This window comes from Thalassophryne amazonica, chromosome 1, assembly GCF_902500255.1.
Source record: "Thalassophryne amazonica chromosome 1, fThaAma1.1, whole genome shotgun sequence".
Classification (NCBI taxonomy): Eukaryota; Metazoa; Chordata; class Actinopteri; order Batrachoidiformes; family Batrachoididae; genus Thalassophryne; species Thalassophryne amazonica.
This window is the reverse complement of record NC_047103.1, coordinates 83,602,437-83,626,298: the sequence shown is the minus strand read 5'-3', so window position 1 is coordinate 83,626,298 and position 23,862 is coordinate 83,602,437. Positions and strand designations below refer to the sequence as shown.

The 23,862-nt window shown below is 40.9% G+C and overlaps 1 protein-coding gene across 1 annotated transcript in view; it reads right to left on the bottom strand.

The window, feature by feature from the left end:
* waca (WW domain containing adaptor with coiled-coil a) overlaps positions 1-23,862 on the bottom strand; it is a 113,374-nt gene that overhangs the window by 70,940 nt on the left and 18,572 nt on the right. The window contains 4 exon segments of the mRNA XM_034172104.1: positions 2,257-2,372; positions 2,500-2,615; positions 9,871-9,876; positions 9,878-9,963. Coding sequence (XP_034027995.1) covers positions 2,257-2,372; positions 2,500-2,615; positions 9,871-9,876; positions 9,878-9,963 — 324 coding nt within the window.

Below are 23,862 nucleotides of genomic sequence, written 5' to 3'. Positions count from 1 at the left end.
TGTGCTTGTTCTGTTAGACCTCAGTGCTGCTTTTGATACTGTTGACCATAAAATTTTATTACAGAGATTAGAGCATGCCGTAGGTATTAAAGGCACTGCGCTGCAGTGGTCTGAATCATATTTATCTAATAGATTACAATTTGTTCATGTAAATGGGGAATCTTCTTCACAGACTAAGGTTAATTATGGAGTTCCGCAAGGTTCTGTGCAGGACCAATTTTATTCACTTTATACATGCTTGCCTTAGGCAGTATTATTAGACAACATTGCTTAAATTTTCGTTGTTACGCAGATGATACCCAGCTTTATCTATCCATGAAGCCAGAGGACACACACCAATTAGCTAAACTCCAGAATTGTCTTACAACCCTGACCTCTAGTAATACTGTGAGAAATCTTGGAGTCATTTTTGATCAGGATATGTCATTCAATTAAACAAATATGTAGGACTGCTTTTTTGCATTTGCGCAATATCTCTAAAATTAGAAAGGTCTTGTCTCAGAGTGATGCTGAAAAACTAATTCATGCATTTATTTCCTCTAGGCTGGACTATTGTAATTCATTATTATCAGGTTGCCCTAAATGTTCCCTGAAAAGCCTTCAGTTAATTCAAAATGCTGCAGCTAGAGTACTGACAGGGACTAGAAGGAGAGAGCATATCTCACCCATATTGGCCTGTCTTCATTGGCTTCCTGTTAATTCTAGAAAAGAAATTAAAATTCTTCTTCTTACTTATAAGGTTTTGAATAATCAGGTCCCATCTTATCTTAGGGACCTCATAGTACCATATCACCCCAATAGAGCGCTTCGCTCTCAGACTGCAGGCTTACTTGTAGTTCCTAGGGTTTGTAAGAGTAGAATGGGAGGCAGAGCCTTCAGCTTTCAGGCTCCTCCCCTCTGGAACCAGCTCCCAATTCGGATCAGGGAGACAGACACCCTCTCTACTTTTAAGATTAGGCTTAAAACTTTCCTTTTTGCTAAAGCTTATAGTTAGGGCTGGATCAGGTGACCCTGAACCATCCCTTAGTTATGCTGCTATAGACTTAGACTGCTGGGGGGTTTCCATGATGCACTGAGTGTTTCTTTCTCTTTTTGCTCTGTATGCACCACTCTGCATTTAATCATTAGTGATTGATCTCTGCTCCCCTCCACAGCATGTCTTTTTCCTGGTTCTCTCCCTCAGCCCCAACCAGTCCCAGCAGAAGACTGCCCCTCCCTGAGCCTGGTTCTGCTGGAGGTTTCTTCCTGTTAAAAGGGAGTTTTTCCTTCCCACTGTCGCCAAGTGCTTGCTCACAGGGGGTCGTTTTGACCGTTGGGGTTTTTACGTAATTATTGTATGGCTTTGCCTTACAATATAAAGCGCCTTGGGGCAACTGTTTGTTGTGATTTGGCGCTATATAAATAAAACTGATTTGATTTGATTGTCATTATGGGGTACTGTATGGAGAATTTTGAGGGAAAAAATTAATTTAATCCATTTTGGAATAAGGCTGTAACCTAAAATGTGGAAAAGTGAAACGCTGTGATTACTTGTATCAGATCAGGACTTGGCATCAGCAGATACTCGACATTAAATGACTGATCAGGGAAAAAAAAACAAAAACTACAAACAAAACAAAAAAAAAACCCTGATAGCGACATCTCTACTACATACAACAACAATCTACAAGAATAAAATCACCTTCACTAAGACTATACTCAACTGATGCAGATATTTTACTAATCACTTCTGCAAAATCTGGGTGCACATTTGAGATTATTAGATTAGATTGATTTTTGTATTTGTGATTATTTTCTCTTCTGAGCACTTCTGTAAAGTTGGCTGTACAGCACGGGTGCAGAAACTGCTCTGGTTGGCCTAAAACAAGAAATGCAAGCAACTGGAGGTGCTCAGAGTGCTCCGGCAGTAGTCTCTCTGACTGCTGGCCAAGGTATTGCCACAAGGTACTTGTAGTGTAAAAGCAGCATGTAAAATGACATATAGAGGCGGGCATGTGTTTCAAAAGTTAAAAGTGCATTTTCCAGCAAATCCTCATCAGCATGCATCTTTTGGTAACAACAAAGCACCAATAAAGGTCAGCACAAAATAGTCACCACTGACTGACCAATGACAACAATGTTAACATTACTTAGTTTGAAGGTAGATTTGGATCAAAACTACAACCAAAACTGAACTGAAAATATGTAACCAACCGTATATAATTGATCAAAGCAAGAATATATACATACTGATTGCGATAACTGGTCAATACTTACTTGTAGTTGTAAACCCAGGGGCAGTGGAACTTTGCATAGTCTCTCTTCTGTAGTCCCTGTCTTTGGGAAAACTGTTGACAACTGCAGCCTTAGTTGACTCTTTCTGTTTGTGTTCTCTGTGAAACATGAATCATAAACAAGTTAACACAGAACATTTTGCCATGTGCCCAATGATTGCATGATCAAAATAATCAAAATAATGTCTGTAGCTAATTAGGTTGTTAAAGGGATTATCATCAGTACCTCTCCACCCACTCTTTGGGCTTCTCCCACTGTGACACCTCTGTCCTACAGTTGTAATAGTATTTTTTCCCAGAGGAGCTGATGTGCTCTGACCAGTCATCCCCAGGTTCATATAGCTGAGAAAACAAGGTAAGCATTTAGGGAGATTTGAGAAAACCAGACAGAAAAATCTGTGTGTGCGTGCTCAATTACACACGCTCCTATCTGTGTGCATGAGTGAATAGGTTCTGATGCAAGAACTTGTAACGCAAGTTGAAATGTACAAGAAATTCTGGGGTGAAAGGTATACAGCCATGGTTTCTGAATAGTAAGAGGGAACTTCATTCCAGAGGAAGGTAACGACTGGTGGGTTACTGTAACATTTCCCAAATGAGTGGGGGCCCTATCAACAAAGTAAGAATGGGTGACCAACATACTCATGAAAATTTCATACTCCAACATACTCATGAAAAAGTTGTTTTACTCCAACATAGGTAGGAACATAATAGCACTCCCATTTTTACCAGTAAGATTGGTTTGGAGGTGTTATGCCAAAGATTGTGGCAGCATGGAATTCCATAATACAGCGCATCCAGAAAGCATTTTTATTCCTTCAATTTTTCCACATTTTGTTACAGCCTTAATCCAAAAAGGATGAAATTCATCCCCCCCCCCCAGTTCGACTCACAACACCCCATAGTGACATAGCTTTTTTTGTTGTTGTTTATTGCTAATTTATAAAAAATACTAAGAAATCACATGTACATGAGTAACCTCACGCCTTTCACTCCATTTGCTCAATACTTTGTTAATGCACATTTGGCAGCAATTACAGCCTCAAGCCTTCTTGAATATGATGCACCTATCTTTGGCAGTTCTGATCTCTCCATAGGTGTTCGATCGGATTTTATATAGGCTGTGAAGGATTAGGTCATAACTACTTCACAACTTCTCACCAAATTTGCACTACGGATAGATACTGGGGCGTGGAAGACTCCACTGAAATTTGGAAGTGAGCTGGATCCGGTGAAACAGTGTATCCAGCACTAAGTAAAGCTTACCCAAACCTTGATAAGGCCCAATCAGGATAGTACAACCTTTAAACTTGATATTTCATGGATGTCTGTCTTATGCAAGGGTGAAATTTAGAACTAGAAATTGGGGGGGACAAAGTGCGAGGCCCGCAGGGCCGAAGCCCATAGGCCAGGGGTCTGTGGGTTGCTTTAGGCCCCCAGAAGCCAACGGTTTCAAGCTCAGATGCATTCTGAGCATCCAGAACAGTAATTTTAATGTTTTGAGAAGACTATAAAGTGGACACCATTTGACTTATACAATTTGAAGCTGTGGATATAAGGAAATAATACTTTATTCTGAGAATAGCCAGCATTGATTTTATTAACACCTTGATGTAAATAAGGTATCACCATATGTGTAGAACTCAAAAAGAATGATAGGTTGAGTTCTCATTTAAAAAAAACAACTGCAATGTGGTAAAATGTATTCATAAATATGAAAGAACAGACTTAATTATTAACTATCCCATACTGTATTTATTTTCTCAAGATTTGTTTTTGCATAAGTTGGATAAACAACAGATCATAAGTTTAGGATAAATTACTTATGAATTTAATTTTCTAAGTGGCACTAATGACAACACTCATACTGAACATAATTTAGTTTGCATAGACTGATTTTGGAGATCAAGCAATAATTGCAGATGGGCTTTCTGAGGTCCCAGATAACTTTTCTGATTTCCTTTTCTAACTTTCAGAATTTAGTAAATTAGCATATGGTCCATTGATACTCATGTGTAGACACTAGTCCCCAGAGGCAACTATTTTTGGTTTCAAATCTGGGCAAATGCAGTCCCAGAAAATTCCAAATGTGACAAACAAGAAACAGGTGTTGTAAACAAGTCAATGCTGCTAAATATACAAACTTGCAAAAACAAAGATACTATTCTGACATGGTTTTGCACATAAGACTGACATGGTTTGCACATAAGACTGGTATAGCATGCTTCAAGTACACACATATGTCAGAAGGTGGGGGGGACATACCATATTCTGTCCCCCCGGTTGAAAAGGTGGGGGGGACATGTCCTCCCTATCCCACACCAATTTGTGCCCATGGTCTTATAGTCCCAGATAAAGCACAGTTTGACGGTGAACAATATTGGTATTCTTTCTGTATGTATCTACAGCTACAGTTGTGTGCAAAACTTTGGGCCCCTTGAAAATTTTCATTTTTTTCCTTTAGAACTCATTGGTTGTCTGGATCAAAAAGTCCAGTTTAATATATCACATAGCAGAGAAACACACTGACATTTGACAAGTGAAATGGCGTTTCTAGTAGGGCAACAATATAACCATTTCACGGTATAACTTTGGCCGACGGTAGAGATTTCGACTCCACCGACCAATTGTGGTATTGCTTGTTGACATCGTATCTTCATCAGTGACTCTGAATGGCTGGAAAAGGCTGCAGTCAGTCGGGTGCCCGCTGCCCACGACCTCAGTGTAGGGTCACTGATGGCCTCCTCACCAAAAGCTATGACATAGCTGCTCGCATCGGTCGCCTAGGCAACTCACTGTCCCATTTAGCCCTTGCCCTCTCAAAGTCTTTGAGGGAGGCAAAGGTTGATGATGCTACGCAAAGTCTTAGTGATGCCTCACTCCAAACCTTTGCTTATATGTCCAGAGAGCTTGGCAGACTGATGTCAACCCTTACCATCACTAGACGTCAGGTGTTGCTTGCACAGTCCCCCCTGTCCGAATCCTGCAGAGGCACACTCCGTTCGCTGCCGGTTCTTCCAGGCCAAGTATTTGGACCTGCGGCCCAACAAACTTTGGAGCATGCTGTTGAGGCTAGTAAATCTCGGCAACAGTTGGTTGACCTACACCGGTCTTCCAGACCTCAGCCAGTCAGACGTGCTACAGTTTTTCACTCTGCATCCAGGCTTCCGCCGACTCCCAGAGCTGCACGTGCTTTTGCAGTTGAGGGCCAGCTCTCTCAACGGCCTGCCTTTCAGGAGCCTACGGGCAGACCCCCGAGAACTGAACGGTTTCACAGAGCTTCCAGTAATCGCGCCCAGAGGTCATCAGGGATGCGAGGCAGAGGTGGTCGGGTCTGACTGCCAATGTTTGGCAGTCAGACTCCAACACAAACGTGCTGGAGCTTCGCGCTGTGCGACTGGCTCTCAAGCATTTCCTCCCGGCCCTGAGAGGAAGACATGTTCTTGTCCGGTCGGACAACACGTCAACAGTCTATCACATAAACCATCACCAGGTCCAATCACTCATTGGCAGAAACTAGGAAGCTTCTCTTATGGGCGTTGCCTCGCCTTCAAAGTGTCAGAGCAGTTCATCTGCCCGGTGTACAGAACAGCGCAGCGGATTTACTCTCCAGACAGAAATCACCACCGGGAGAGTGGAGACTGAACCCGATTGTGGTCCAAATGATCTGGTAGAAGTATGGTATAGAGGAAGTGGACCTTTTCGCTTCAAGCACCTCGACACATTGCCCACGGTGGTACTCCCTCTCGGAACCAGACAGCCCGCTGGGGTAGGATGCATTGGCTCACCCGTGGCCGGATTGCCTCCTTTATGCCTTCCCTCCTCTCCCGCTGCTGATGTTGACACTGCACAGGATAGATCAGAGCAGCCACAGGGTGCTGCTGGTTGCTCCATTCTGGCCGGGGAGGATTTGGTTTCCCATGATTTACAAACTCTTCGAGGGGGAACCTTGGGCTCTCCCGGACAGGAAGGATTTGTTGTCACAGCTACAGGGGAGGATTTGGCACCCTCACCCAGAACGCCTTCAACTGTATGTGTGGCTGTTGAGGGGCCGGACTCCTTGTTAAGTTCTTGTGACCAGGCTGTTGTTCAGACTATTCTTAATTCACTTGCTGCTTCTACCAGGCCTTTGTATGACAACAGATGGAAGCTGTTTGCGCGGTGGTGTGAGAACCAAAAGTTAGACCTGGAGTGTTGCCCTGTGCCTATTCTCAAATATTTACAAGAACTGCTGGAGAAAGGACTTTCTGTCGCTACCTTGAAGGTTTATGTTGCTGCAATCTCTGCCCGGCACGTCTACATTGATGGCCGGTCAGTGGGTTCACACCTCTTAGTGTGTCGTTTTTTGAAAGGTGCTGTACGTTTGCGGCCTCCAAGGCTTGCACGCATACCTTCATGGGACCTTCCTCTAGTCCTGGAGGGTTTAAGCTTATCCCCTTTCGAACCAGTTGAAAGTGCTGATCTTAAATGGGTGTCAGTGAAGACTGCCTTTCTACTTGGACTGTCTTCGGCTAAGCGGGTGGGAGAGCTCCATGCCCGATCAGTCGCTGGGGACTGTTTGCAATGGAATTCTGACGGATCTGGGGTTACGCTGTGGCCTAATCCGTCCTTTTTACTCAAGAGAATTTCAACTTTCATGTTAAACCAGCCAGTTTCCTTGGCTGTGTATGTCCCGCATTCTGATCCAGGATTATCTGTTTCAGGTTCCCTGTGTCCTGTCCGAATGCTGAAGCAGTACATTAGTGCGACTGCCGGGATCAGGAAAACGGATGCCCTGTTTGTGTGTTACGGTGATCACAAAAGAGGCTGTGCTGTCCCAAAGCAGCGACTCTTGCATTGGGTCGTGGATGCCCTTTTACAAGTATACAGGTCCAGAGGTCTTCAGCCTCCTATGGTTACGTGCCATTCCACCAGAGGGGTGTCCACCTCCTGGGCTGCACTGAGAGGTGTCCCTTTTATTTGTGCTGCTGCTACGTGGGCTTCGCCCTGTACCTTCGCCCACTATTACAGACTGAATGTGGATGCTCCTCCTGCTGTGAATTCGGCGGTGTTGTCTGCCTTCACTCCCCACTGCTGATGCAAGGTGAGTGTGACTCTTCGTGACCTTGTTGGTATTAAGTCATCCAGGTGTTAAAGCACCGCCCTCTGGCGGTCAGGAGGAATGAAACAGAACGAGAGTTACGAATGTAACTACGGTTCTATGAATTCCGGATGACCGCCAAAGATGCTTGTCACTCAGTCTTGCGAGTTCATTCCGAAAAGAAGCGAGCGCTGGGTGCATGTGGTATATAAAGACAACCAGTGACGTTACCCAGGTCACATCCAATGGCGTGACTTTCAAATCAAATCAATTTTATTTATATAGCGCCAAATCACAACAAACAGTTGCCCCAAGGCGCTTTATATATAAGGCAAGGCCATACAATAATTACAGAAAAAACCCCAACGGTCAAAACGACCCACTGTGAGCAAGCACTTGGTGACAGTGGGAAGGAAAGACTCCCTTTTAACAGGAAGAAACCTCCAGCAGAACCAGGCTCAGGGAGGGGCAGTCTTCTGCTGGGACTGGTTGGGGCTTAGGGAGAGAACCAGGAAAAAGACATGCTGTGGAGGGGGAAAGTTTTAAGCCTAATCTTAAAAGTAGAGAGGGTGTCTGTCTCCTTGATCTGAATTGGGAGCTGGTTCCACAGGAGAGGAGCCTGAAAGCTCTGCCTCCCATTCTACTCTTACAAACCCTAGGAACTACAAGTAAGCCTGCAGTCAGAGCGAAGCGCTCTATTGGGGTGATATGGTACTATGAGGTCCCTAAGATAAGATGGGACCTGATTATTCAAATCCTTATAAGTAAGAAGAAGAATTTTAAATTCTATTCTAGAATTAACAGGAAGCCAATGAAGAGAGGCCAGTATGGGTGAGATATGCTCTCTCCTTCTAGTCCCTGTCAGTACTCTAGCTGCAGCATTTTGAATTAACTGAAGGCTTTCAGGGAACTTTTAGGACAACCTGATAATGAATTACAATAGTCCAGCCTAGAAGAAATAAATGCATGAATTAGTTTTTCAGCATCACTCTGAGACAAGACCTTTCTAATTTTAGAGATATTGCGCAAATGCAAAAAAGCAGTCTTACATATTTGTTTAATATGCGCATTGAATGACATATCCTGATCAAAAATGACTCCAAGATTTCTCACAGTATTACTAGAGGTCAGGGTAATGCCATCCAGAGTAAGGATCTGGTTAGACACCATGTTTCTAAGATTTGTGGGGACAAGTACAATAACTTGAGTTTTATCTGAGTTTAAGAGCAGGAAATTAGAGGTCATCCATGTCTTTATGTCTGTAAGACAATCCTGCAGTTTAGCTAATTGGTGTGTGTCCTCTGGCTTCATGGATAGATAAAGCTTGTATTCTTTATAATTTGCATTTGTTTAATTATTAAGATCCTATTGCCTTACGTACAATTTGTACATGTTCAAAGCCCGTCTATCAATCAAAAACAATATTTAAGTTTTAAGAGCGGAAGTTGTGCAAATCAAGGAACTGAAATTCAAAGAACTAAAAAACAATAATTCTCAGTTTCAATTCAAATTGAACAATTGGAGTATTTACGGTATATTAATGCATCAACTTTGGACCTTTATTTGGTATAAATAAAAAAAAATGTATGATTACTGGAGGAAAAACGCAGCACTTAACTTTTAATGTCCACAACAAAGTAAACCGTTAGGAGAACCACTGCGCAGTCCCCAAAAATATGACTTAATAAACTTCCCAAAAAATAAAACCAAATAACATTTCTTCTTCTTTGGAGCTTATTGGTGGCATGCAAACCAACACAGAGCATTACCACCACCAACTGATTGGGCATGGAACTGAATGTAACTGAATGAATGGATTCTGATGTGTTATCAAAAATAATCTGGAATTGTCCCCACGTGACTAAAAAACAAATTTCCAGTAATTTCCGGAAAACTTTCATCACTGAAGATGATATGCTTACACAGAAACAAAACGGATCTCGCGACCAGCCTATCATGTCAACATGCTAATGTCCGCAAAATGTCTTGTAAATCAGTTCAGAGGTGTTACTAGGTTCCAAAAACAGCATTTTCAGTTTTAGAAATGTTCATTTCTCACAAGCTTTTTATATAATATATGAGAAACATGTATATAAACACACAAAACAAAGCAATTTTGGAGAGAACAGCCAGACGTCACGGTGCAGATCTACTCTGACTGGCTGTCATGCCTGCTACTCAAAAACAAAACTTAAAAGATTGAAACAGAAAGTGACATTTTAACTTCTTAAAATACCTCTTAAAATAGGCCAAGGTTAGCCATCTTTGAACCTGTCCGTGTCCCAAGAAAGTTCCCTGTAAATTTGAAGACTCTGGAAGTAATAGGACTGGACTTAAACTGAGCGTAGACAGACTGACAGAGTGACAGACACAAAGCCTTCACAATACCCAATGCCATATTTTGATGGTTTCAGTCATAAAACAATCAAACCACTCAGGTAACCTTTTGCTTTTCACACTATCCTCAGGGTTGTCTGCCATTTAGTGCTGGTGTAAACAAGCAGAGGAAACACTTACCGTGTCCTGAGGTCTTGCTGAGGTTGGAATGAGAGTTGGAGCTATGAAGTGAACTGTGGTTGTGAGAATTCTCTTGTGGAGAATAGCTGGTCCCTGCAACACAATGCAACAGAAAGATAAAGAAAGTAACTTAAGCAGCAGTAACAACATACCAAAATCATTACCGTAACAAACTGTTTGTCAAGGTTGTATCTTTAGTAAGATCCAGAGGTTAGTGGGTGTAGGATTTCCTTCTATTCCATGTTTGGACACAATCTTGCCAATTGTACACCAGACCTGACATTTTTGGGAAGTAAATCTGAAGGCAAATTCAACCAAAAGCTGTTTTAGAAAGGTTTTTTTTTTTTTTCTGTCATTTTGCAGAATGGCCCAAGTACTGGATTACCCCTTGAATCTGGTCTGCTTGAGGTTACTTCCTTAAAACCACCAGAGGCAGTTTTTCCTTGCCACTGTCACCGAGTGTAAGGTTAGACCTTACCTATGTGAGGCGCCTTGACAGAGCTCTGTTGTGATTTGGCGCTACATAACCGAATTGAATTCGAAGCTTGCCAATGGATGTCTAGTTGACATTAAGCTGATTTTCTCATTTTGGCAGCAGAAAAACCATTACAGCAGAATTCCATCTTTAACTTCACAAAGCCAAACATTGTCCCAGAACACTTCCTGTTTTCTTGCACAAAAGTAAAATATGAATACATTTCAGCAAACTTTAATTCCACTACCAGCAAACACTGATTACATCATCAGAGGTAAGGCCTCACACACACACACAAAAAAAACCACCAGTTTATCATCCCCACGTGTATCAAAATTGGCCCGCATCAATTTATTTTATTTGTTTTTTTTATTTTGTTGGGTGGTAGCCAAGTGGTTAATGCACTTGGTTTCAGTGCGGAAGGTTCCCAGTTCAAATCCCACCCCTGCCACATTTCTCCATGTAAGATGGAGTTGCGTCAGGAAGGCCGTCTGGCGTAAAACGTGCCAATTCAACATGTAGGTCCACCTTGGATTTGCTGTGGTGACCCAGAATGCAAAAACAAGGGAGCAGCCAAAGCATCTTACTGTTTTTTATTTTGCTGAATTTCACTGACGGCGGTACAGCTGGTGCAAGAACCAGCACGACCGCTAGGTGGCGAGTGTGCTTTGGCCAAAGATGTCATTGACAACTAGTCAGTTGATCCGTGTCACTCACACAGGATGCATGTTTATCATGCTACTACACTGCAGTACACTGATTTTATTATATGGCTGCGATGCCACGCATGCTCTGACCAAATTCCGGTCCAATATTTTCCCATATCAGACCAGTTACCATGACAATTGGTCTGAAATGTGCATTCCATTCATTACAAAAGCTAAAACCACGATTAAGAAAAACCAAGTCAGAAATGAACATATTCCATAAGTATCTAAACAGCATCATCTGTTAGCAAGTTCTTCACTGAGGTGAAGCAAACAGGTCTCTGATTACGAGCCCAAAGCCATCAGCACCTTTCATATTCGGGTGATAACGCAAGTTAGTGTGTTTATATATTTATATAATAGCCATATAATAAATGAATTATTAACCTTGCTTGCTCTGTCTGTACAATTTTATCAGACCTCTGTTTTTCACACAGGCCTGGTTAACGCTCGGTCTGTACTTACACCTCAGTCTGACGTATTCCCGTACAGACCTCGCATTCAGTTAATAATCCTTTAGAATTCAACATTGAAACTAGATTTATTTAAAAATCTCTGATATTTTCAGTTCCTCACTTGGTATACAGGTGCTGTATGTGTCGTTTTTCAGGTTTAAAATGACGTATGTACCCATTTCTGAGGAAACAAAAAAAATCTGCCCGCCATCACCACTTTTTTCCTGATGTCACGGATGATAAACTAGTGTTTTTTTGTTGTTGTTGTTGTCTGGAGGTGATTTTGGATAAAGATTTCACTTTATATACAGTTGTATGTAAAAGTTTGGGCACCCCTGATGATTTCCATGATTTTCCTTTATAAATCATTGGTTGTTTGCATCAGCAATTTCAGTAAAATATACAATACAGTAAACAAACAGTAATATTTGAGAAGTGAAGTGAAGTTTATAGGATTTGCTTTGTCCTTTGCGTCCGTCACGGTGTCCTGGCATTGAGCTCCATCATATCGGCACTAGGTTGCATCCTCGTGGCGTCATGATGCTGCACAACCCAACTCAAAGTGGGCCCTGTGTGAAAAGGGCTTAAGACCTTATATCATGGGTTAAAGCAATAAATTTTCATCTGACTGAAATTTTTCCTGGCAAAAATCAATGCCAGCAATTCCCTAAAATGTGGCGTAGTGGAGGCACACTTTTTTCCTCAATAAATACAATAAACACATTATACAGCATACAAATCTATTCTAAATAGCCTCTAAGGAGAGACAGACAAAGCATAGAAAGAATGCAAAACTTGAACATAAAAGGTACATAAAAGGGTGGTGGGGGGCGGGGTGTAGTCTTGATTCTGGGGGGTCTGGGGTAGCCCCCCAGAACATTTTATAAATACCAAGTCAAATTTTGTGTATTCTGGTGAATTTTAACAGGTATGAAGCCCTCTGAAACAAAACTCACTTCAATTTGTGAAGTAAAAACACAGCAATGATTATGGGGGGTCTGGGGGTTCTACCCCACAAATTTTTTTAAAAGAACAAGTTAAATTTTGTATATTCTGGTGAATTTTAATGGGTATGAAGCCCACTGAAACAAAGAAAACTCACTTCAAACTATGGGGGTCTGGGGGATCTCCCACAGAATTTTTTTTAAAACAGCAGACAAATTTGTATATTCTGGTGAATTTTAATGAGTATGAAGCCCTCTGAAACAAAGAAAACTCACTTCAAACTATGGGGGTCTGGGAGATCTCCCACAGAATTTTTTTAAAAGAGCAAGACAAATTTAGTATATTCTGGTGAATTTTAATGAGTATGAAGCCCTCTGAAACAAAGAAAACTCACTTCAAACTGTGATGTAAAAACACACTACTGATTATGGGGGGTCTGGGGGGTGCTCCTCCAGAAATTTTTTAAAAGAGCAAGTCAAATTTTGTATATTCAGGTGAATTTTAATGGCTATAAAGTCGTCTGAAACAAAGAAAACTCACTTCAAACTGTCAAGTAAAAATTCTTTGTCTTCTGTAGTATTTTGATCTGTTCTATTTCGGTGAATGCACCAAATGGGTGCTGTGTCGCTGGCTGTACAGTCAATAAAATACAAAATTAGGTCCTAAAGCAACTGACAATGTTGTTCTGCTGTGCACAAAGTAACACTGTCACCAGTTTTGAAAATGCATGCACACTGAGAAACTCAAAACTGGCTTATTCACATTTAATCTGTAAAATGCTCTCACTCGTAAAACAAACGGGCTGCAACTAACGATTATTTTAGTAATCAATTAATCATTTTTGTTTGTTTGTTTTTTACTTACATGTGAGTTTTGACATTATTTCTTGAAGTGAGTTATTATTAAGGCTTTTATCATGCAACATCAACGTTTGAGCTTGTAATAAAGTTATGATGTTATATTCTCGTCAAAAACATACATACCTGGAGTAGTGTTTAGTTTTATTTTGCACATACATACATCACCGGCACACCACAGAGAGATTTCCATCAGGTTTCATCCGATTATGAGCATTTTTAGATGCCTACAGCAACTATCTCAACCACTGAGAACATATTACAGCAAGAGTCCACAAAAGTATTTTAAAGGCCTGACTAATGGCCCAGTCACGTGGCACACGATGATTCCTGAATGAAGGGAAAAAGTAAAAAACGTCACAATTCGTTGAGAAAAGGTGGGCGAAAGAGCTTTTATCACCGAACAGTCTGCGAAGCAAGAGCGAAAAAGGGACGAAAGAGGAACTTAACAAAACCGAAGCTCACGATCTCAGCAAAATGCACCTGGAGCCACTGCTGGAGCAGAGCGTGTTTGCTCCAGCACTCGGCGCTGGGACGAAGCTTATAGCGCCTGAATCCTGGAGAAACTGCAAACAGAATCTGTGGAGATCTGTGTGCACGTCGGTAGACCACCTGCTCTGGTTCCATGTCCAGAACAAAAGAGGGATCATCTCCATCATCAGAATCCACACTGTCGACGCGCTGCGTGCTCCATCGTGCTCCAATTAAAAAAAAAAAAAAGTGTGCTGTGGTCACTGCTGTATCACTGTATTATGTTCTAAGTCATATACGAGGTCTGTCCATAAAGTATAGGTCCTTTTTATTTTTTCAAAAACTATATGGATTTCATTCATATGTTTTTACGTCAGACATGCTTGAACCCTCGTGCGCATGCGTGAGTTTTTCCACGCCTGTCGGTGACGTCATTCGCCTGTGAGCACTCCTTGTGGGAGGAGTCGTCCAGCCCCTCGTCGGAATTCCTTTGTCTGAGAAGTTGCTGAGAGACTGGCACTTTGTTTGATCAAAATTTTTTCTAAACCTGTCGAAGTGGACATGGTTCGAAAAATTAAGCTGGTTTTCAGTGAAAATTTTAACGGCTGATGAGAGTTTTTGAGGTGATTCTGTCGCTTTAAGGACTTCCCACAGTGCGAGACGTCGCACAGCGCTCTCAGGCGCCGTCGTCAGCCTGTTTCAAGCTGAAAACCTCCACATTTCAGGCTCTATTGATCCAGGACGTCGTGAGAGAACAGAGAAGTTTCAGAAGAAGTCGGTTTCAGCATTTTATCCGGATATTCCACTGTTAAAGGAGATTTTTTTAATGAAAGACGTGCGGACGGGTCTGCGCGTCGGCTCCCAGCCGCCGCGACGCTCCGCCACAGGAAAAACACCTCTGTTGGAAGCCTTAAGGACAAGTTGGAACATGTCCAGCTGTTAAACAATTTCTCATATACTCACTCCACTGAAAGCCATCAAAAGCCGCCTGGATTTTACAAATGGTTATCAACACGGAGGTGTTTTTCCTGTGCCGCCGCTCCGCGCCGGCTGCGTCCCGACGCGCGGACCCGTCCGCACGTCTTTCATTAAAAAAATCTCCTTTAACAGTGGAATATCCGGATAAAATGCTGAAACCGACTTCTTCTGAAACTTCTCTGTTCTCTCACGATGTCCTGGATCAATAGAGCCTGAAATGTGGAGGTTTTCAGCTTGAAACAGGCTGATGACGCCGCCTGAGAGCGCAGCGCGACGTCTCGCACAGTGGGAAGTCCTTAAAGCGACAGTGTCACCTCAAAATCTCTCATCAGCCGTTAAAATTTTCACTGAAAACCAGCTTAATTTTTCGAACCATGTCCAATTCGATGTGTCTCACAGGTTTAGAAAAAATTTTGATCAAACAAAGCGCCAGTCTCTCAGCAACTTCTCAGACAAAGGAATTCCGACGAGGGGCTGGACGACTCCTCCCACATGGAGTGCTCACAGGCGAATGACGTCACCGACAGGCGTGGAAAAACTCACGCATGCGCACGAGGGTTCATGCATGTCTGACGTAAAAACATATGAATGCAATCCATATAGTTTTTGAAAAAAATAAAAAGGACCTATACTTTATGGACAGCCCTCGTATATTGATTTATAACAGAAAACTGTCAAAAGGGAGAATAAATATAAGTGTAAAGATGATTGAATATATCAGAGCAGTAAATTAATCAGTGCGTGTGAACGCGCGCATTGACTCACATGTGCGGTTATTCCACCAGCTGATCACTGATCCACAACGTGAATTCTGTCTTCCAGAACAGCTCTTTATATCATCATTTTGATTCATCTACCTGTTGCCACATGTACAGAAGGACTGGATTATCATTCTTACACTCATATTGTTAGATTTAATACAAAATAAGCACACGGAGCAGCTCCTACTGCCGCTGATGCTGCATTCAAGTACTGTTGGAAATTACACAACTTTTTTGTTGTTTCAAATTCAACAGTTGCTTGTGGCAAAATAATTAATTCTATCAACACAAAAGAATAATTCTGGCCAATGTAATGTGCCTGAGCTCATTGAAGCTGCCCCCCCCACACAGATAAAAAATCCAAGCAAGCAGGCTGAGTTTGCCCTGTAATTTCCAACGGTACATGAACGCAGCAGCAGCCTCAGCGCTCACAAACGGGCTTCTGCGCTCACAAACGGGCTTCTGCGCTCACAAACGGGCTTCTGCGCTCACAAACGGGCTTCTGCGCTCACAAACGGGCTTCTGCGCTCACAAACGGGCTTCTGCGCTGTGTGAAAACGTTCAGCTGCTCCAACGAAGTCAAATTAAACAATAACGTTACAAAAATTACACAAACGATTAAAAAACGTCAAGAACGACAGCAAAACGAAACAGACGAACTGAGGTTTTCATTGCCCTTCGTTCAAATTTTTCAACAGTTTAAAAATCCTGACGAAGTGCCAGCTGCAGGAACAAAGCTGTGCGAAGGTTAAACAATGCCAACGACGGTCAACGAAAGTCTAGATTTCTTGTTTCGTCAGGGCTTCGTTACCCTTCGTTAAGTGCCATGTGACTGGGCCATGAAGTGTAATATGTGATCTTTAATAAGTTATTTTCATGAAAAAAAAAAGATACAAATGTGCAGTTTACTGCATTTTATTTTCTTCTTGTGTAAAAACACAGCTTAGATGTGGTTTGACCCAAAACAATTTGTCATTAAACTTAAAATAAAACAGTTGTTTATAATTCTCGTTTTACATTACTTAGTCCACATTTCATTTTACCTTATGTTTATATTAGTTGTGCATATACTCTGAATAATTTACCGTTAAATTTCACTATCTTTTATTTGGCTAAAAATTACTCGCACCACGGAAAGCACCTTTTTGGAGTTGCACTCAAATCTTGTAATGGAAATTACAACGACAAAGGCGATTCTGATTCTTCTGATTATTATTATTATTATTAATATATAAATAAAAATAAATTACACTTTGTAATACATTTGACTCTTTGACGACAACAAACACTAAGCCATTAAATATTACACAGAAAACATGCACACAAACTGGGCTGAGATGCGAACAGCTTAATGCTATGTTTAACATTGAAAACGCCATAGACATGCTAACGCGTTAGCATCGGTCCCGTTTTTAAGTTATAAAATACATCTATCAACTGTTTTAGAAGACCATAACAGGTCGGTTTAATATAAAAGAGGTAAATATTACTCACACACATATGCACTTTAGAGTTTTAGCAGGGGAAAATTAAGATAAAGCGACAAACCATCGAAGCAGAGTCGGATCATTGCTTCACTGGTTCAAAGCAAAGCCACACCCTGCTCTACTTGGGGAGTGTCTGCCAATGTTCTCACGAAGACAGGGAGGAGAAGAACCGTGGCTCATGGCAAGCAGTAAACAGAGCGGAGAGGAGTGAAAATTCACACAGTCCCTTCCTCCGCAGTCCACGCTGACGCTGCTGCTGCTTTGATTAGCACAGAATGGGATGTTGCTTTGACAGTGAGAGTATCATATTTCGGCCCCAAAAACACGCATGACACCACATGCGCACGCTTATGTGTGGTTAAATTTTCCAAATGACGGAAATCCATCGTGGTGACGGAGAACTTTAACCCATGCCTTATATTCACAGTGTGTGTGAAAAACAGCAGAGAAGTCCAAATGTACAGTGTGTGACACGGTGCGTGCTGCCCTGTTACAGAAAAGTCTCACATCAAGACAGACTCTCAAAGTCCACTGCACCAGAGTCCCCATGTGCACGACCACCAGCCAGTAGCTGCTGAGCTCCTCACAAAGTTCGCTTACGAATGTGGCACATTATACAAACTCCATTATCTCCTGAAAATAACATATTCCAACTTATTTCCTATGTAAGAAATCGTGTCCAGCCCGTTAAAAAAAAAGAAAAAAGTGTTGTGTAGACATTTCACGTGCATGTTCATGGTGGGACTAAAATAGTGCCCACTTTCACTGTCAGCCAGCCGTCAGATGTTTCTGATTTTCCTAATATGTACATCACATGCCAAGAAATGCAGTAAGATGTTTTCCAGAAATGCACCTGCTAACTCAGGAAGGAAAGCTGGACCTTTAGTTTTTCTTTTTTTTTTTTTTTTTTTTTTTTATGAATTAATTTCTTTTTTGGACAATACAGAGTGGTGACAAAATCTGAATCACAAGGACAAGGTGAGATTTTAACACTTTGAAGGGAATGCCCCCAGCCTGGTGGTATGATGACGACTTGGGATTTCAAATTTAATTATGCAGTGGAAATGTGTAAAAAGAAAAAAGTCTGGAATCTCCCACATTTTAAATGGTCTCTCTGTACATTCCTTTTAAATTAGTTTATTGCACATTTGTAACATTTATAGTGTGTCAATGAAACACAAACATTTCAGATTCATTTCACTAATCAACAATTCAGCACAGAGTCAGACCAGAAACCACCATACTAAAAGATTTTCCTTTTTGTCTTAGGACCCCCGAGTGGAAGCGTTGCACACCGCTTCGGGTGATAGTTTCCAACAGCACCACTATACTAAAGATTTCTGGGGAGAATCCTGGTGTGTCATACATCATATGGACAAAGTGAGGAATCTTGGGGCAATTTTTGATCCCACGCTGTCCTTTGACCTCCATATTAGGGATATTACCAGGACATTAGGATATTACCTGCTTTTTTCCATCTGCGAAATACAGCAAGGATCCGTCCCATCCTGTCTATGGCTGATGCTGAGACGCTGATCCATGCTTTTGTTTCTTTTAGATTGGATTATTGTAATGTCTTATTTTCAGGGTTACTACAGTCCAGCATTAGGGGTCTTCAGCTGGGTCAGAACGCTGCTGCCAGACTTTTAACATGAAGCAGAGGGTTTGAGCATATTACACCCATTCTGGCATGTTTGCACAGGATTCCTGTCTCTGTAAGAGCAGATTTTAAGGTCTTGTTATTAACCTATAAAGTTGTTCATGGACTGGCACCTTCTTATCCAATTTGGCCAATTTGATGAAACCCCTTGCCGGCCCGGGTTTTTGTGGACTTAGGATGCGGGACTATTGTGTGTTCCCAGGGTGAAGTCAGCGGGTCAAAGAGCTTTTTCTTATCGTGCACCCGCTCTGTGGAACAGTCTCCCTGCGACAGTGAGGCAGTTAGAGTCCATGGACATTTTAAAGTCAAGACTTAAAACATATTTTTATTCTTTCTTATGAATAGCTTTTTATTTGAATATGTTTCATTCTTTTACTTGTGTTTTTTAATTTTATTTTGAACTGTTCTGTGTGAGACACCATGAGGCAACTTTTGTTGTGATATGGTGCATTATAAGATGATTAAATTGAAACTAAATTAAATTGAAAAGCTGTGGTACTTGTAATTTTTTACCCCAAATTTTTTACCTTTACCCCAAATTTATATCACAATTTACATGTTTATTTGATAAGATTACAATCAATCAGCATTTATTCATATAGCCCTTTACAGCAGCCAGCATGTGCACATGTGCGAGCGTGAACAAATGTCCACGAGTGGACTAGAGATGTTCGGACTTTTTACTGGATATTTCTGGCAATCAGTCTGTGAGGAGGACGTTTATGGATTTTATTTAAACACCTTTGTGAGAGAAGAAGCTGCAGCTGCTTCACAGTGCGTCTCTTCACCAGACAGCTCCACACAGAGAAGGAGCTCAGCTGCAATCAGCATTTTTTTTTCTGTGGTCTTTTTTTTTTTTTTTTACACATGTAGTTTTTACTGCATTAAGTACACGATATAAAAACAATCCTGTGTGATTTATACTGCGGTAACAATGGAACACAGCAGGAATCATAAATTGCCTTCCGAGTCACGCCGGTAACACCTCTTTGCCCCGACTTGCGCTGGAACCACTTCCTTTCTGCGTCGAGCACAGGACGCCGACAAAATTAAACAGGTTTAATTTTTCGGTGCCCAACTTGCTTCCTCCTTTGCGCATCATCGAGGCTGCATCATCTCGGCACCGAGTTGCTTCCACGCGGCGTCGTCATAATGACACACAGCGCAACTGGGAGCAACCGGGAGCAGCCCCGGTGTGAAAGGGGCTTTAGTGATTTTCTGGTCAGGCTGGGATTTGAACAGAGGATCCTCTGGTCTCAAGCCCAATGCTTAACCACAAGACCATCACCTCCCCCTAAATATACAATAGAATTAAAAAGGAACATACAAACAACACAACAATGCCACCAGGTGTTTAAAATAAATACATTTTGAGCTTTGATTTAAAAAGTGTTGGATCAGAAACAGTACATAAATCAGGAGGTAACTTGTTCCATTGTCTAGGTTCAGCTAACACAAAAGTAACATCGCCCCCAGAGTTTATATTTCAACCTTAAAACTAAGAAAATAACTAAGAAAATTTGTCCAAATGCCTTTAAGTCCTACTGTATGTGCGAAGAGATAAATTTTCAGACAAGTAAAAGGGTGCAAGGCCATTAATAGCTTTGAAAACAACACATTAAAATAAATCCTAAAACGAACAAGAAGCCAGTGGAGTGAGTTTAGTACAGGGGTATGCTCACTTCTGGAAGTGTTCATTAAAAGACAAGCAGCAGCATTTTGCACATGTTAGAGGGATGCATGAGAAGACCAGCATTAAGTGCATTACAGTAATCAAGTCTGGAGCTGATAAAAGCATAAATGGCCATCTGAAGATCACTCCTGAGGAAGGACTTTACTTTAGCCAGAACACATAGCTGGCAAAAACTTACTTTGACAACACAGTTTATCTGTTGTTCAAACCTCAAACAGCTGTCAAACACAGACTAACCCCAAGAGCCATAATCATTTCCAAATTTATGACTTCCTGAAACCTAAATTACCTGATTTTAAAGCCAGAACCTCAAACGTGCCCAGGAATGTCTGAGTTTGGACATCAGTTATGACGTTATGCAGAAACGTTTAATGAAGTAAATTTATTTTTATATAGCTCATAAATTAAACCATGCAGAAGTCAGGGCTGTGAAATGAAAATTGTGAAATCCAAAGAAAATTGGCAGTGGGTCTGGGGAGCGCAGTCCCCTGGAGCCAGGGTTTAGGGCCCGCGGGGCCCCAGAAACAAAATTAATTTTGTATCTAATGGTACATTTTCAGCATCTCCTGGAAGATGAAAAATGTCTTTTTTTTTTTCTTTTTTTTTTTTAATTAAAGGTTGGTGGACTGGGTCCCAGCATTTTTTTTTTTTTTTTAATCCCTCTTTCTCTGCAATTCAGCAGATGCAATACAGCCGGAGGTTGAACATGCAAGTCTCAGTCAGGTTTTTTTCTTAATCATTATTATTATTATTATTATTATTATTATATAATATTATTATTGTTATGGCCTAGTTCAAAAATAATGAAGCCAAACTGTGACACAACCATCAAAATTTAAAAGTGGTCTTTTTTGTGAAATGTTATTCTTATTTCTATTGGTCTCGGTTCAGTCATTGCTAGAAACTATCAGTGCATATATACTATAATGTGGTAGAGCATAACGCTTGCGACAACAGTTGGAGGTATCTTCTTTAGTCTGGAGAAGCCTGAAACAAAAATTCTGTCCATTGGTATTATTGAACAAATAATATAATTATTCTACTGAAGCAGAGTAGGAGATATAGCTAAGGTTTTGACACAAATAAATGACTTATTCTCAGCGTTACGCTTGCAACAGTTTTACCTTGCTTTAGAAACATGATGTTTTTTCTAGGAAATGATATTACAAAATACAAGGTTATTTCTTTAACATTTAACTTTAAATGATAATGCTAATTATCAACGTCACACAAAATTGATGAAAAAAGTGCTATTTTGGGGGTAAATTTCGTGCTTATCTCTGGAACCGTGCGGAATTCTTCCATGAAATTTTCAGTAGCTGTCAAAGAGACTATAGGCAACTCACAGATAAATTTGTATGGTGCTAAATAAAATAATGGCTTGATATCGATGCCATTATCGATTCCGCTTATCGATCCGATTCCTTATCGATTCCCTTGTCAATACTTCTTGTGAATTTTCTGTGTACTAAAAGTAGGTTTACAGGTTTTCTATGTCAACACAACATGTTAAATTGGTCACTGGATCCTTGACCTCTGGACATAAATAAAATCTGTAGTTTTTGTCAAAAGCATTTCCTTTCAGACATTCTGGCATGAATGTCTCTCCGTAGCTCTGAACTGAGCTCAGCCAGCTGCTGCATATCAGCGCGGGACGTCTTGTTTTGGGAGATAAAAAACGTTTTGAACGATTGCAATTTGTTTGTATTCCAACATTTGGAAAGAGGTATCAATTGATTTAAACGGTGTTTTACTTTGAGGTTATTAATTCCGACTGGACTCTATCATTCTAACTTGACTCGGCAGAGAGCTGCGCAGTGTTTGGAGCTGTGTGAACAGAACAGAGGACGATTCTCGTTTCTTTCTCACAACAACACAGGAGTCCCAGTTAGTGACTTTAATCCACACAAAAGTGACTCACGATTGACATTCATGGATGAAAGTGGTGGAAAAACAAAAAAAGCTGGAACCCAAAATTACCCCCAACACCTCCCGCATGAAAATGTTTGAATTCTAGAAGCTCTGAAATGCAATCTGGGGCTATTCCAGACAATAAACTGCAGTGAGTGCAGCATCCATTTTGGTGAGAAAAAAACCCCAACTTTTCTTATTTAAAACCATTCCAGTAGTATTCTGCTCTTACTAGGATGCAGCAGTTTTTTTCTTGGCAGATAGTTCTAGAAGGAAATCACTGAAGAAATTAACAAATTGAAAATATGGTTTGACCGAAACAAATTGTCATTAAACTTAAATAAAACAGGCAGGCTTGGGGAGTAACGGAATACATGTAACGGAGTTACGTAATTAGAATACAAAAAAGGTAACTGTATTCCGCTGCAGTTACAGAAAAAAAGACGTATTCAGATTACAGGTATATTTAGTAAAAATGGGGATTAGTTCGCAGGATTACAATTTTAATGCATTTTATGATATTATCCAGGGTTCTAGATAGCGCAAACTTGCATTACGGCCTGTTACGCTATAATTTTGGACCGTTAAGCTTATTTTCAGTACAGCGTCTGTAATCAACCATTTCTGCAGTGCAACTCCAGTTTGAAGTGTGAATCAAAGCAATGCTTCGATTCACTGGCTCGTGGCTCTTTGATTCGCTGCTTTTCAGAAGCGGTAAGTTCGCTTCTTAACCCCTCTGAAAGTCATTAAAACATCATGAGTCACTTTTGTGTGGATTAAAGTCACTAACTGGGACTCTGGTCTTGTTGCAGTCGAGAAACGAGAATCGTCCTCCGTTTTGTCACAGCTTCAAACGCTGCACGGCTCTCTGACTCTGTCTCTCTGAGACAGAGTCCGCTCGGAATTAATAACTTCAAAACGAATGGCCGCTTTAAATAAAATGACACCTCTTACAAACGTTGCAATACAGACAAACTACAATCGACTAAAATGTTTTTTCCTCCAAAAATTAGACGTCTTGCATTCTTTATAAACCTGACCTGTGCTCAGATATGGAAATACATTCATGCCAATAATGTCTGAAAGAAAATGCTTTTGAAAAAAACTAACATTTTATTTCTGTTTATGTCCAGAGATCAAGGATCCACCATGTAGAGTTTATTTTGTCCAGAGTTTAAGGATCCAGTAACCAATCTCATATTTATTTACTTTAAGGCTCAATAAAATGTTGTTCAACTTCAACTTAATCAGCTTATCAAGTGCCAAATTACAACAAAAGCTGTCTCAAGGTGCCTCACACAGAACAGTTCAACATAAAAAAATTAAAATAAATAAATAAAAAAAATTCAAACACTTAAAAACAGAAGTAAAAGAATAAATCATAAAATAAAAACTACTCATAAGAAAGAGAATAAAAACAGGTTTTAAGTCTTGAAGCTTCCCCCCTTCCGCACCCCCCCCCACCCCGGTCGCTTCGCTCCCTCAACATTACCACTACGCTAAAATTTTATCCTTGCTAGTACCCTGATATCTGTATTTTTTTTTTTCTTTGAAACGAAAACATGGACAGCATTACATCTCCTAACCGGGCA